Source organism: Gouania willdenowi, chromosome 5 (assembly GCF_900634775.1).
Source record: "Gouania willdenowi chromosome 5, fGouWil2.1, whole genome shotgun sequence".
NCBI classification, from domain to species: domain Eukaryota; kingdom Metazoa; phylum Chordata; class Actinopteri; order Blenniiformes; family Gobiesocidae; genus Gouania; species Gouania willdenowi.
The window spans coordinates 30,727,587-30,741,863 of NC_041048.1; the positions used below are offsets into that span (position 1 = coordinate 30,727,587).

Consider the following 14,277-nt stretch of genomic DNA (forward strand, 5'->3'; position numbering starts at 1 on the left):
CAGCACATAACTAATAATAGTTTTATCAAAAATGTTCAAATTACTGTAATTCTGCTTGACACATTATCCTTCACAATAGATCGGAAGAATAAAACACCAAATCAAGCATCGGTTTATAAAGGACAAGCGATGTTTTCAGGAAACTTTATCAGTTTTGTGTTACACTAAAACTAAAAGGGTGGATAAAACAGGACTAGGAAGTAAATATTATGGAATAAATAGAAAGACAATTCTTATCCTATTAGTTTTAGTTTTTCTTTTAAGTTGCTCCTGTTATATTTTGATTATTTCCCGCATGTCAATGTGTTTGATGACTTCTCACATACAAAGTGCCAGAAAACTAGAAAGTGATACATAAATTAATGTGATTAAAATGTTATGAAGAAATAGGAAACAATATACAAGTCCAACGTGTGCACAAAAGGAAAGTATTTAGTATTTATTATTATTACTATTATTATTATTATTATCTTGTTATTTTATTTAGTTTGCACATATTAGTTTAACTTCTCTTATATTTATGTTTATACTTCTTTTTTTATTTATTTTTCTTTATTCTAGTTGATTGTTATTATTTAATGTTACACTATCTGAGAGAGCACAGGTCACCAAGACAAATTCCTCGTGTGTATTCATACACTCTTGGTCAATAAAGTTAATTCTGATTCTGATATTTAAAAAAAGAACTCCAGTGGGGGATGGAAGAATTAAAAAAATCGTCCTCGGCTTTGAAAAAAAATACTATGTAGTCTGTATAAAATCAATTGATTGATGCATTTAGTATCTGGAATGCCGAAATCTTATAAACTGCATATAGACAAACACCTTTGGTGTCATCACAGTTGTACATAGATATTTATGGTTTGTATTTACAGTTGTATATTTCCTTCATGCCCACTAACAACCACTCTGCATATACAGTGAGTACATACATGAGAGGGAGTTCCTCTTTGCTTAAAGGCATATTCTTCACAATACACGGCTACATAAAAACTCAACAAACACCTAAATAGATAATAAACAAGAGAAAAAAGAAAAGCAATGTTATTTTACATCAGGTGAATGAGGAGGTATGGGAAAAGACAAGACACTGGTAACAAGACTATCAGTCCAGAACTGTGATGAAGACACTCATGTTTTAGGCAAATGCATTAACAAGGGTCTTAAAACAAACCCAGGTCGCATCTCAAAACAGAATAATCAGAATCAGAATCAACTATATTTGCCATGTAATCTATGTTTTACACATGAGGAATGTGACTTGGTGAACTGTGCTCTCTGTAGCAATGTAAACATTAAATAATTACAATTAACTAGAAAAATATATATATATAAACAGTGGTTAAAGACTAATATATGCAAAACTAAATTAAATATTATAACAAGATAATAATAATAATAATAATAATAATAATAATAATAATAATAATAATAATAATAATAATAATAATAAACTTTAATGTCATAGTTATGAGATACTATCTCATAAATATGACACACTAAATCACAGTTATGAGGTACTATCTTTTAAATGATATACTAAATCATACTTATGATATAGTAATAATTAGGTATCATACTAAGTCCTAATTATGAGATAGTATCTGATAATTGATAATCTGACAATAAAGTTTAAAAATAAAAAAAAATGTCATAATCATATATACCAGTGGTTCTCAACTGGTGGGTTGGGACCTAAAAGTGGGTGGGTTGGGAACAGCTGGTCAAACTTAAATAAATACTTAAGGTCTCTCGCATTGGAGTTGTCTTTTAAATAAACTTTTATTTTGAAAGGCATACTTGGAATGCATGTTGCATTGGGAAATATATAGATTTATGTTTTAAAAAATGTTATGTATGTGTTTTCAACAGCTATTTTTGAAAAACTAAATTTGGTTGGTAGAATCCTAAAAAAAAAAAAAAAGAAAAAAAAAGATGGTCGTGATTAATGACCGTGGCAAAATGTGGGTGAAACCAGTTTTATATATGTCATATAATCCTATAATAAATCAGTCATGAACCTCTCCACATGTCACTGGTTTGGAGATGAAAAGTGCCTGATCTTTAAATGTTCTTTCTACCCACGACACTTATCACAGGAGTTATTAAAGCAGAAACAAAGAAAGGGGAGTGTAGACGTCCTTTTACTTTAGGTAAATGTCTCTGACAATCAGGCCACTGTATATGAGTACAATTGAACTTTTTTATGGATATTAAAAAATGTGTAAAATAACTTTTCACAGGAAATCAACATTTAAATGACAACTTCATTGTTAAAATGTATTGTAATAGTTGAGTTTAAAACAGTTGACTTTCCTGTGCAGTGTTAAACATGTTTCCTAGCCTCTACACGTTAACATCTGGTGTATGGAGGTAGATTTGTGTCTTTATTATTCAATCCAAAGAACATTCCTTCTATCAAAAAAGCATATTCATAAAAAAATAAAGTGTTCAAATGGAAATAAATATTTGACACCCAAAAATTAGCATTTTAACATTTTTTGTAAGATCGAAACAATTTTTTTAATTTTTTTATTGGAAATAATGAATTTGATTGGAGTCATCTTATGCCGGTTAGAAAGAAAACAAACAGTTTTCCAACAATCTCCAGTCAGGATCATTTGTGTCTCCAGTTTTTCTCCCACAACAACAAGGAAAACACTCCAACAATCGCCAGCTGCCTTTTCTCAACATCATCAGCCAGCAATTCTCATATTACAACCTTGTTCTCAATAAACAAAGTAAGTGCGTTCAAATTAACTTATTCCTTCAAACTCAAGCTGGGACTTTAACTTGTTAATTGCGATTAATTAATTACAGAAAAAATAACTCACTAAAAAAACGACTGCATTAATAGTTTATTTAATTTATTTATTATTTTATTGCACTCTGAGCAGCTAGGAACCTTTCTTAATTCACAAGTTCCCGATATACCCATAATACTGATGCACAGACTACGCTACAAGACAGGAGACCCAGAGGAGAAGTTGTTGCTGTGCTTTGTTTGCGTTAATTTTAGATTTAATAAAAACACCGGACGGAAAACAAAAGCCCATTTGTGTCCAAATTGTGCAAGAAAGAGTTTACTTTACTTTGCAGCTCCCGCTAGCACCTCAATGCTAAACGTGTAGCAGTTAGCACATCAATGCTAATCACGTAGCAGGCAGCTAGCATGGACTCTCGGACAGTGCTAGCTGCTACATGCTCCGAGCTCACCGTGTCTCCAATCCACACTCGACAACATGACAGGTTTCAGAGCCACAATAATTACGTTCATGACTGACAATTGAACAAAGTCACTGGATTGTAGTGGATAGTGGAGGATGTGGGGCTAGAAGCGCGCATACTAAAATAAAACAGCAACATTTAGTAGCAAACCGTGTTTAAAACACGTATGTGAATTTTTTTCACGTTACTTTTGTATGAAGGTAGATTTGTCTCTTTATCATTCAATTGTAAAAAAAAAAAAAATCAATGAAATTAAACAAAATCACTTAAGAAAAAAATGTTCAAATAAAAAAAAAATACACATTTGTGTATTTATTATTTTTTTTTAAAAAAAAACAAAAAACTATCAACATCAGTTAAATGTTAAATCTAAATGAGTTTTTATTTTGGTACTTAAAGTGAATTTGCATATTAGCTAAATCTTTAGTTTCACCTGTGACATTTAGATTTAACATTTAGACCAGGGAATCTCCACTGGTGGGTCAGGGCCCAAAAGTGGGTCACGGCCATGTACCGGATGGGTCACGGACAGCTGGTTAAAAATAAATAAATACTTAAAGTTTCTCATATTAAACTTGTCTTGTATTTTGAAATACAATTTTCTCTTTTGACAGGCATGCTGTAAAATGTATTTTTCACAAGAAAATATATAGATTAATATTTTAAAAAACGATTAGATATGGGTGTTTTCAACACCTTTTTTGAAAAACAAAATTTGGTTTGTTGAATTCTAAAAACAAAAAGTGGGTCGCTATTTAATGACCGTTGCAAAATGTGGGTCCCAGGGTGAAACCACTTGAGAACCCCTGATTTAGACTGTGTTTAAACCATGCAACTTGGTGGCAAATGAGTTTCCCATATATATATATATATATATATATATATATATATATATATGTATATGTATATGCATGTACACAGTATTTATATATATACACATATGTATATATAGTATAAATACTGTTGTCAGACTCAGAAATCAGGATGATTATAGTATGTGATTATTAAATGATGGAGAAGGGTTAGATTAAATATGTTTTACTTCTTTCTACCCTGTTCAGACATTTTAAGCTGGATGTGTGTGTGTGTGTGTGTGTGTGTGTGTGTGTGTGTGTGTGTGTGTGTGTGTGTGTGTGTGTGTGTGTGTGTGTGTGTGCGCGTGTGTGTGTGTGTGTGTGTGTGTGTGTGTGTGTGTAATTTATGACACGTCTGGAACAAACTAATAAATGTTTGAATCCAAATGCCCAGTTTTACGTATGATCTCCATTGTTTACTCAACATGCTTCATCATGCATAAAATCATTTTTAAATGGTTAAAATCTGATCTTAAATGTATCTGCAGATACAAAGAAAATGAGTCGCCTTTGTTGTGGAATTTAGTTCATTTTATTATTGGTTAGGAAAAAAAGACATGTTGCTGGGGAAACAGACATTTGTTTAATATAAGGTAAACACATCTTTCCATTCAGTCAGTATTAGAAACTAACTAAACAGTGCAAAGGCCTGTCCTGTAAAGTGTTAGTTATGATGCAAGAATTAAACTTTAATATCTCTTCCTGAGCTAAGGAAGAGAACAGACGTGTTTTTTCAGAGCTCTGGGAAAAGCTATACTCCCGTCTGATAACGCGACCTTGATTACCAGCGAGCAGCGACCAGCTGCATCTGAAGAGAGAGAAAACTGGGCCCAGAAAATGCCACCAAAAATGGAAGAGAACTTTAAGCTCCTCAAAGAAGAGCTTAAAGAAATGATTAAGGACATGATTAAGGACATGAGACAGGATTTCACGTCCTTAGGAGAGGAAATATCTACGAAGATGGAGAACATGACGAATGCCTTGGAGAAATCATTGAAAATACTGGAGAATGATGTCAAGGTACTGAAAGAAGAAAATGCAAAGAATGTTGAAAAGATAAAAACGCTGGATGCGAGGGTTGAAGATTTGGAAAGAAAAGAAAGAGAAAAGGATGTCATCATCACAGGCCTAAAGATAAGGCCAAGGAGTTACGCCAGTGCAACAAGACAAACAGAGGATCCGACCATCGAAGACGAAAAATCGATTGAAGAACAGGTGATTGATTACCTGGACTCGAAAGGTATTGAAGTGAACCCAGACAACATCAACTACTGCCAGCTGCTGCCAAAACGCAAAGACACCAGAGATGTGAAAATTACATTCACCAACGTGAAATATAAAGCTGAAATAATGAAACAAGGAAGAAAACTGGCGGGAACGATGGTGTTTATGAATGAGAACCTGACGAAGCAGAATGCAAGTATCGCATGGAAAGCACGCCAACTGAAGAAAGGAGGGAAAATTGTGAAAACTTGGACCAGAGGCTGCAGGATTTACATTACACCCCTAGGAGGAGAAAATGGAAAACCCGTTCTACTCCAAAGGATGGAAGACCTGGAAAAATACGAATGAGGTACCTAAAAGCCAAGAACACTGATAAAAATCATGGATATGGACAGAACCACTAAAAATCATCCACAACATCATCAACATCAACAACGGGAGATTAATCAAGTAGACGAAGTGGACCCAAATAACTTTTCACATTGGAAACAATACACGAACTGCCATTACTACACAGAGAATGACTTCAAAGTGGAAAATAAAAAGGAAAAAGGTCTGTCACTTGTTCACTGTAATTGTCGCAGTATGTATGCAAATTTTGAAGACATTAAGGATTACATCTCGACTTTGTATAGGTTTGATATAATAGCACTATCAGAAACTTGGATGACAGAAAACAAAGGCATGGATTTTATGATAAAAGGATATAAATTTGTCTATAAGAACAGATTATATAAGCCAGGAGGAGGGGTAGCACTATTCATAAAAGAAAATATTGAGATGGAGATTATGGAGTCTTTGAGTTTAACTGTGGAAGAAGTAATGGAATGTATAACAGTGAAAATTACAAGTCCAGAGGGACGTAAGATAATAATCTGTTGTTTATATCGTGCACCTGACTGTAAAATAGATTAAAACCTCTCATAACGCAACCAACTAGAATTAATAAACACAGCTCAACACTGATAGATAACATCTTCACAAACATACAAAACACAGATGTAAAGAGTGGTATATTAATAAATGACATTTCAGATCATTTACCAATATTTATGATACTAAACACAAAAGACAAGAAGAACCGTGAAAATCATAACACACAGACATACAGGAGACTGGAAGGAGAAAAACAACTAGAAAACTTTAAACAACAGATAAAAAGAGAGACGTGGGAGAGTGTCTTCAAGGAAGAAGACGTGAACGTAGCATATGACACATTTACAGACACAATAACGACAATATACGATAAATGCTGCCCTTTGAAACACATAACAACCAAAAGTAAAATAAACAATGTACCATGGATTAACAAAAAAATAGCCAACGTATGCAAAAAGAAAAACATATTATATAAAAAATATATAACAGAAAAAACTACGTTACAAAAAATACAGAAACAAAGTTAATAATTTACTAAGAGAAAAAAAAAGAGAATATTATGAAAAACAATTAAAAGAGAATAAAAACAAAAACAAAAAGTTGTGGGAAATAATAAACAATATAACCATGCGCAAATGCAAAGAAAAAAATGCAGACCATTTTATAATAAACAATGTAAAAGAACACAATAAAAACATAATAGCACAAGAACTCAACAGTTTTTTCATAAATACTGGAAAAAACATAGAGAAAGGAATAAATAAACACCCAACACTTAAATGGAACCATTATGACAATGAGAAGAAAGACATTGATAAGTACCTTGTACTTGAAGAAGTAACAGAAGCAGAGGTGGAGATAATAATCACTACCTGTACCTCAAAAAAATCCAGAGACGTTAATAATCTAACTATGAGTCTAATAAAAACCATAACAGCTGAAATAACCCCGCCATTAACACATATAAGTAATCTCTCATTCAAGAATGGCGTTTTCCCAGAAAAGATGAAAATTGCAAAAATCAAACCGATTTACAAGGGTGGAGAAAAATGGAATTTTACTAATTATCGACCTATATCAATATTACCACAATTATCAAAAATTCTGGAAAAACTGTTCATGAACAGACTCGAAAAATTTATAGAAGACAATAATATACTACATGAAGGACAATATGGATTTAGAAAAGGACGTTCAACAGCAATGGCTATAATTGACATCACGGAGAATATAAGAGAAGCATTAGAAAAAAAACTATTTGTATTCGGAATTTTTCTGGACCTAAAAAAAGCCTTTGACACAATTAATCACGATATTCTTGAACAAAAACTTCAAAATTACGGAATAAAGTACAACGCCTTAAAATGGATTAAAGGCTATATGACAAATAGGAAACAATATGTTGACTTTGAAGAACACATATCAAAATGCCAAACTATACAATGTGGTGTTCCACAGGGTTCAATTTTAGGGCCAAAACTGTTCATTCTATACATAAACGACATTTTCAAAGTCTCAAATTGCCTCAAACTAACGTTGTTTGCAGATGACACAACCATTCTATGCACAGGCAAAGACATTAACACTCTAATAGAGTCAACAAATGAGGAACTATTAAAAATTCAAACTTGGTTAGATGTAAACAAATTAGCCCTAAACGTCAGTAAAACAAAATTCATTAATTTCGAAAAGAGAAATAAAATGGTAGATATAAGACTGAAACTAAACATGGAAATAATAGAACAAGTAAAAGAATATAGGGTACTAGGAGTGTGGATGGATGACAAGCTGACCTGGAAAAAACATATACAAATAGTTAAAAACAAAGTTACCAAAAGCAGTTACATCCTATGGAAGCTTCAACAAATCCTACATACCAAATCACTTAAAACAATCTATTCTTCACTCATAGCATCGCACTTAAACTACTGCTCCGAAATATGGGGTAATAACTACAAAACGTATCTTGAACCACTATTTAAACAACAAAAAAAAGCTATAAGAATTTTACATAAAGTACCATACAACACACACACAAACGATTTATTTGAGAAGTCAAAATACCTAAAACTGCAAGAAATAATACACTACAACACACAAATACACGCATTTAGGGCTGCATCAAAAAAACTACCACATCGAATACAAAAACGTTTCACATACAATCAAAATCCCTATGAATTCAGACATAATAATGTGTTTAGACCAAATAGGGTCATATCAAACGTTGGCAAACATAGTACTGTGCATAGAGCCATGAACCTCTGGAACAGCCTTGACGAAGAGACACAACAGTCAGATAATCTGAAACAATTTAAGGACAAAACGAGGAGTACATTTTTACACACATACAGATCTCAAGTCAACTATTCATTGAACGCTACAGAGGAACGTAAACAACGACTGGAAAAGAAAGCCCGAGGAAATACGGAAGAAAAAGACTGTGAGGAGGAGTAACAACAGGAACAATGACTGCAGACGAGAACACATCACAAAAAAAAAAAAAAAAAAAAAAAAAAAAAAAAAAAAAAAGGGAAGAAACGAGGTTGGATGTAAAATTACCTGTGTTCAAATTAGGGGACGGATCTGGATAAGCATAATGCTTTTTTCCGTCGCCCTTTCCGGCATGAAAAAGGACAAAAAAACAAAAAAAAAAAAAACAAAAAAACAATGATGTGATTTTGCTCTGAATGTCAAATGAATTTCTGTGAATGCGACCATGTCGGAAATGAATTGAATAAATAAATAAAATAAATAAATATCCAGATAAGACAATACAAATAAAGGTGATATCCAGTCACATGGCTGCTTATACTGTATTTGTCTGCTGTGTGAGTTTAGTTTAAGGTGTTGGTTTCCATGCATGAGCCTCAGCAGCTTATTTATTATTCTCTTTACTTTGTGTCACAGGAGCCCAAAGACCATCCTGATGGAGCCTTTGGACAACATCTACAGCTTGGTCCAGGAGGAGGAGTTTAACAGTCTTCTTCTTGATGTTAATGATGTGATAGAGCTCTGTCCAGAGATTGCAGATATGGTGCTCTGGGCCTCTACTGACCCCCTGATGTCATCTTCTTCTCCTCCTCCTCCTCCATCCTCAACTGAGCTCCAAGTAAGACATCACTGAAACACATCCAGCCAATCTGGGCAACATCAGCACATGCATTTGTTCAGCCATTAAGAATTAAGACTCTGTTGTTAAGCACAGTTTTTAATGAATTAATTTAGATCTTTTTATCCAGTCACTATAGGCATTTAAATATCACCCAGTTTGGTTTCTTTGACAGACCCTAGCAGTGGTGTTTAGCAGGTTAGGGTCAATCACATTTTTCAGTTACAATTACATTTTCAATTATCCATGTTCAATTACAATTTACTGTAATGATGATTACAGTTACCAGCATTTTTTTCCAATTACAATTATTTTATATTCTCCGAAAGTCAATTACAATTACATTCTCAATTACTAAAGTTAAATTACATTCAATCACAATTACTGAGACTTTAATAAATAACCCCATAAAATGTAACCGTCCTCTGTGTTAGCTTTCTGTTAGCATCTCTTATGATAACGAGTCCTAAATCAGCTGTAAAATACACTAACAACTAATGTCTATCATCTAATTTCTTTCCTATCTATTGGTTACCTTGTTAGACTTCCTAATCAATGAAAATATATTTTAATATTTTGTTAAATGGTAAAATGTGGGAAAGCTTGATTATTTTATATATATTATTAGTTGTTAACTACATACAGTATGTGTAGAACTGTACATAGAACTGTAACATGGTTTCCCAGTTTTGCATTAAATTATGATTGACAATTTTTTATAGAATTTTCATGGCAATTCCAATTACAAAGTCAATTATCTGAACTGAATTACAATTTTATTACAATTACGACAGCAACATATATTTTTAAATTGCAATTACAATTATAACCACACCATAATTGTAATTTATTATCAATTGCCATACATGATTATATTTATAATTGACCCAAACCCTGGTGTTTAGTTTGTTAGTGGATGGTTGATTCATGACAGAGTGTCTAATATTCATGTTTTTGTGTCTCCAGTCTTACAGTGTGCCATTCCTCATGCCTGAAGGAAACAATTATTTTCATCTTTTTGGAGAACGGTAAGCAAAGCAAAACAAAGCAAACAAACAAACAAACAGACCTGATTGATCACAGACGTTGGTTCACATGTTTGTGACATGATTTCTCATCCAGCGTGTTTATGTTTTTATCTTTGTAGAGATCTGGATGGCGTAGTGGCAGCCATGCCATCAGAGGCCCCCCTGGAACCCATCCCAGTTCCAAAGTGAGTGTCCTTGAGTTGTTTTAATTGTCTTTTTTCTGAGTGACTCTAGATCAGAGTGTCTCCCTGCTCTCTCTCTCTACTACTCTCAGGTACTGTTTCCCTGCTCTGCTCACTGTTTGTGTTTTGTAGTGGAGGATGTGGGGCTAGAAGCTCGCATGTTAAAATAAAACATCAACTTTTTGCAACATTTAGCAACAAACCATGTTTAAAACATGTATGTGAAATTTTTTTTATGTTACTTTGTATGAAAGTAGATTTCTGTCTTTATTATTCAATCAAAAAAAAAAACCTTTTCAATCAAGGAAAGAAAGTGTTCAAATGCAAAAAGAAATTAAAAAAAAAAAATGTTTGAGACCCAAATAATTGCATTTGTACCCTTTTTTCGTTGAATTTTTATTTATTTATTTATTTATTCATTTATTTATTTATTTATTTATTTATTTATTTATTTATTTATTTATTTATTTATTTATTTATTTATTTATTTTTTGTATTGAAGTCTTTTTTTGTATTTGGGCCATATTATGGGTAGTACATTTGTGTATTTATTATTCAACCAAAAAATAAAACATTTCAGTCAAAGAAAAAAATCAATCAACATTTAAAGTGGAATGTTAAATCTAAATAAGTTTTTTTTGGTACTTCAGGTGAATTTTCATTTTAGTTAAATCTTTAGTTTCACCCGTGACATTTAGATTTAAAATTTAGATTTAACGATTAGACTGTGTGTAAACTGTGCAACTTGGTGGCAAATAAGTTTCCCATTTTAATATATATATATATGCATGTACACAGTATTTATATATATATACACATATGTATATATAGCATAAATACTGTTGTCATATATACATATAGACTCAGGAATCAGGATGATTATAGTATGTGATTATTAAATGATGGAGAAGGGTTAGATTAAATATGTTTTACTTCTTTCTACCCTGTTCAGACATTTTAAGCTGGAATACGTGTGTGTGTGTGTGTGTGTGTGTGTGTGTGTGTGTGTGTGTGTGTGTGTGTGTGTGTGTGTGTGTGTGTGTGTGTGTGTGTGTGTGTGTGTGTGTGTGTGTGTAATTTATGACACGTCTGGAACAAACTAATAAATGTTTGAATCCAAATGCCCAGTTTTACGTATGATCTCCATTGTTTACTCAACATGCTTCATCATGCATAAAATCATTTTTAAATGGTTAAAATCTGAGCTTAAATGTATCTGCAGATACAAAGAAAATGAGTCGCCTTTGCTGTGGAGTTTAGTTCATTTTATTATTGGTTAGGAAAAAAAGACATGTCACTGGGGAAACAGACATTTGTTTAATAAAAGGTAAACACATCTTTCCATTCAGTCAGTGTTAGAAACTAACTAAACAGTGCAAAGGCCTGTCCTGTAAAGTGTTAGTTATGATGCAAGAATTAAACTTTAATATCCAGATAAGACAATACAAATAAAGGTGATATCCAGTCACATGGCTGCTTATACTGTATTTGTCTGCTGTGTGAGTTTAGTTTAAGGTCTGTGTAAGGTGTTGGTTCCCATGCATGAGCCTCAGCAGCTTATTTATTATTCTCTTTACTTTGTGTCACAGGAGCCCAAAGACCATCCTGATGGAGCCTTTGGACAACATCTACAGCTTGGTCCAGGAGGAAGAGTGGAACAGTCTTCTTCTTGATGTTAATGATGTGATAGAGCTCTGTCCAGAGATTGCAGATATGGTGCTCTGGGCCTCTACTTACCCCCTGATGTCATCTTCTCCTCCTCCACCTCCTCCTCCTCCTCCTCCACCTCCTCCTCCATCCTCAGATGAGCTCCAAGTAAGACATCACTGAAACACATCCAGCCAATCTGGGCAACATCAGCACATGCATTTGTTCAGCCATTAAGAATTAAGACTCTGTTGTTAAGCACAGTTTTTAATGAATTTATTTAGATCTTTTTATCCAGTCACTATAGGCATTTAAATATCACCCAGTTTGGTTTCTTTGACAGACCCTAGCAGTGGTGTTTAGCAGGTTAGGGTCAATTACATTTTTCAGTTACAATTATGTTTCCAATTATCCATGTTCAATTACAATTTACTGTAATGATGATTACAGTTACCAGCATTTTTTCCAATTACAATTAATTTCTATCCTCCGAAAGTAAATTACAATTACATTCTCAATTACTAACGTTAAATTACATTCAATCACACTTACTGAGACTTTAATAAGTAACCCCATAAAATGTAACCATCCTCTGTGTTAGCTTTCTGTTAGCATCTCTTATGATAACGAGTCCTAAATCAGCTGTAAAATACACTAACAACAAATATCTATCATATAATTTCTTTCCTATTTATTGGTTACCTTGTTAGACTTCCTAATCAATTAAAATATATGTTTTAATATTTTGTTAAATGGTAAAATGTGGGAAAGCTTGATTATTTTATATATTTTATTAGTTGTTAACTACATATGTGTAGAACTGTACATAGAACTGTAACATGGTTTCCCAGTTTTGCGTTAAATTATGATTGACAATTTTTTATAGAATTTTCATGGTAATTACAATTACAGAGTCAATTTATCTGAACTGAATTACAATTTCATTACAATTACGACAGCGACAATTTAAAAAAAAATTGCAATTACAATTATAACCACACCATAATGACAGAGTGTCTAATATTCATGTTTTTGCGTCTCCAGTCTTACAGTGTGCCATTCCTCATGCCTGAAGGAAACAATTATTTTCATCTTTTTGGAGAACGGTAAGCAAAGCAAAACAAAGCAAACAAACAAACAAACAGACCTGATTGATCACAGACGTTGGTTCACATGTTTGTGACATGATTTCTCATCCAGCGTGTTTATGTTTTTATCTTTGTAGAGATCTGGATGGCGTAGTGGCAGCCATGCCATCAGAGGCCCCCTGGAACCCATCCCAGTTCCAAAGTGAGTGTCCTTGAGTTGTTTTAATTGTCTTTTTTCTGAGTGACTCTCGATCAGAGTGTCTCCCTGCTCTCTCTCTCTACTACTCTCAGCTACTGTTTCCCTGCTCTGCTCACTGTTTGTGTTTTCCTTCAGAAAAAGGAAGCGTAAAGAGGATAAGGGAACGTATATAAAGAAACCTCCCAATGCGTTCATGTTTTTCTTAAAAAGCGAGAGGAAGACGGTACAAGAAGAGCTTGGCATCAGGAACAGTGCCGTTGTAAACAAACTTCTTTCTGAACGTGTAAGTTGGTTTGTTTCTCAATGAATGATCTGTGATCTTCACATTTTGTCTTCAGTGTGTTTGTGTGTGTGTGTGTGTGTGTGACACGTTGTGATTGTTCATCCACAGTGGAAGTCAATGTCAGCAGAAAAAAAAAAAAGGCCTTTCAAACACAAGCCAAAGAGGAAGCTCGTATTCACGCTTTAAATAATCCCGACTGGAGCAACAAAGTCAACTACAACTATGTTTACACATCAGTCTTAGAGGTGATGACGCCATGACTGTGGAAGTATTTTATCAGCTGACTAGAAGTTTCATGTGTCTGTTTTCAGGGGAAAAACAGTAAAAAGTCCTGGATTAAAGCTCCACTTCTGCCTTCACCCTCCTGCTGATGGGAATGTGTAAAAACATTTCTAACAACTAATGATAAGTATCATTACTCAAAACATCACTATATTTCATAAGTTTATTTCAAAATTGTTTTAGCACAAATGGGAAATCAGGTAATCAGTTACTATAAAACAAGAATAATGTGTATCTAAAGTGATGTGCAGACATAGACACACTCTCTGAA

The 14,277-nt window shown here is 33.3% G+C and overlaps 2 protein-coding genes across 3 annotated transcripts in view; one reads left to right on the forward strand and one right to left on the reverse strand.

The window, feature by feature from the left end:
• LOC114462870 (formin-like protein 20) overlaps positions 1-14,277 on the reverse strand; it is a 474,381-nt gene that overhangs the window by 346,688 nt on the left and 113,416 nt on the right. The window lies entirely within an intron of this gene.
• On the forward strand, positions 2,981-14,108 carry LOC114462879 (zinc finger protein 827-like). The gene is made up of 10 exons (XM_028445965.1): positions 2,981-3,249; positions 9,096-9,297; positions 10,264-10,325; positions 10,445-10,510; positions 12,097-12,322; positions 13,199-13,260; positions 13,380-13,444; positions 13,577-13,724; positions 13,833-13,969; positions 14,036-14,108. The coding sequence occupies exons 1-8, from the start codon at positions 3,173-3,175 to the stop codon at positions 13,612-13,614; spliced, it is 798 nt and encodes a 265-aa protein (XP_028301766.1). The 5' UTR covers positions 2,981-3,172; the 3' UTR covers positions 13,615-13,724; positions 13,833-13,969; positions 14,036-14,108.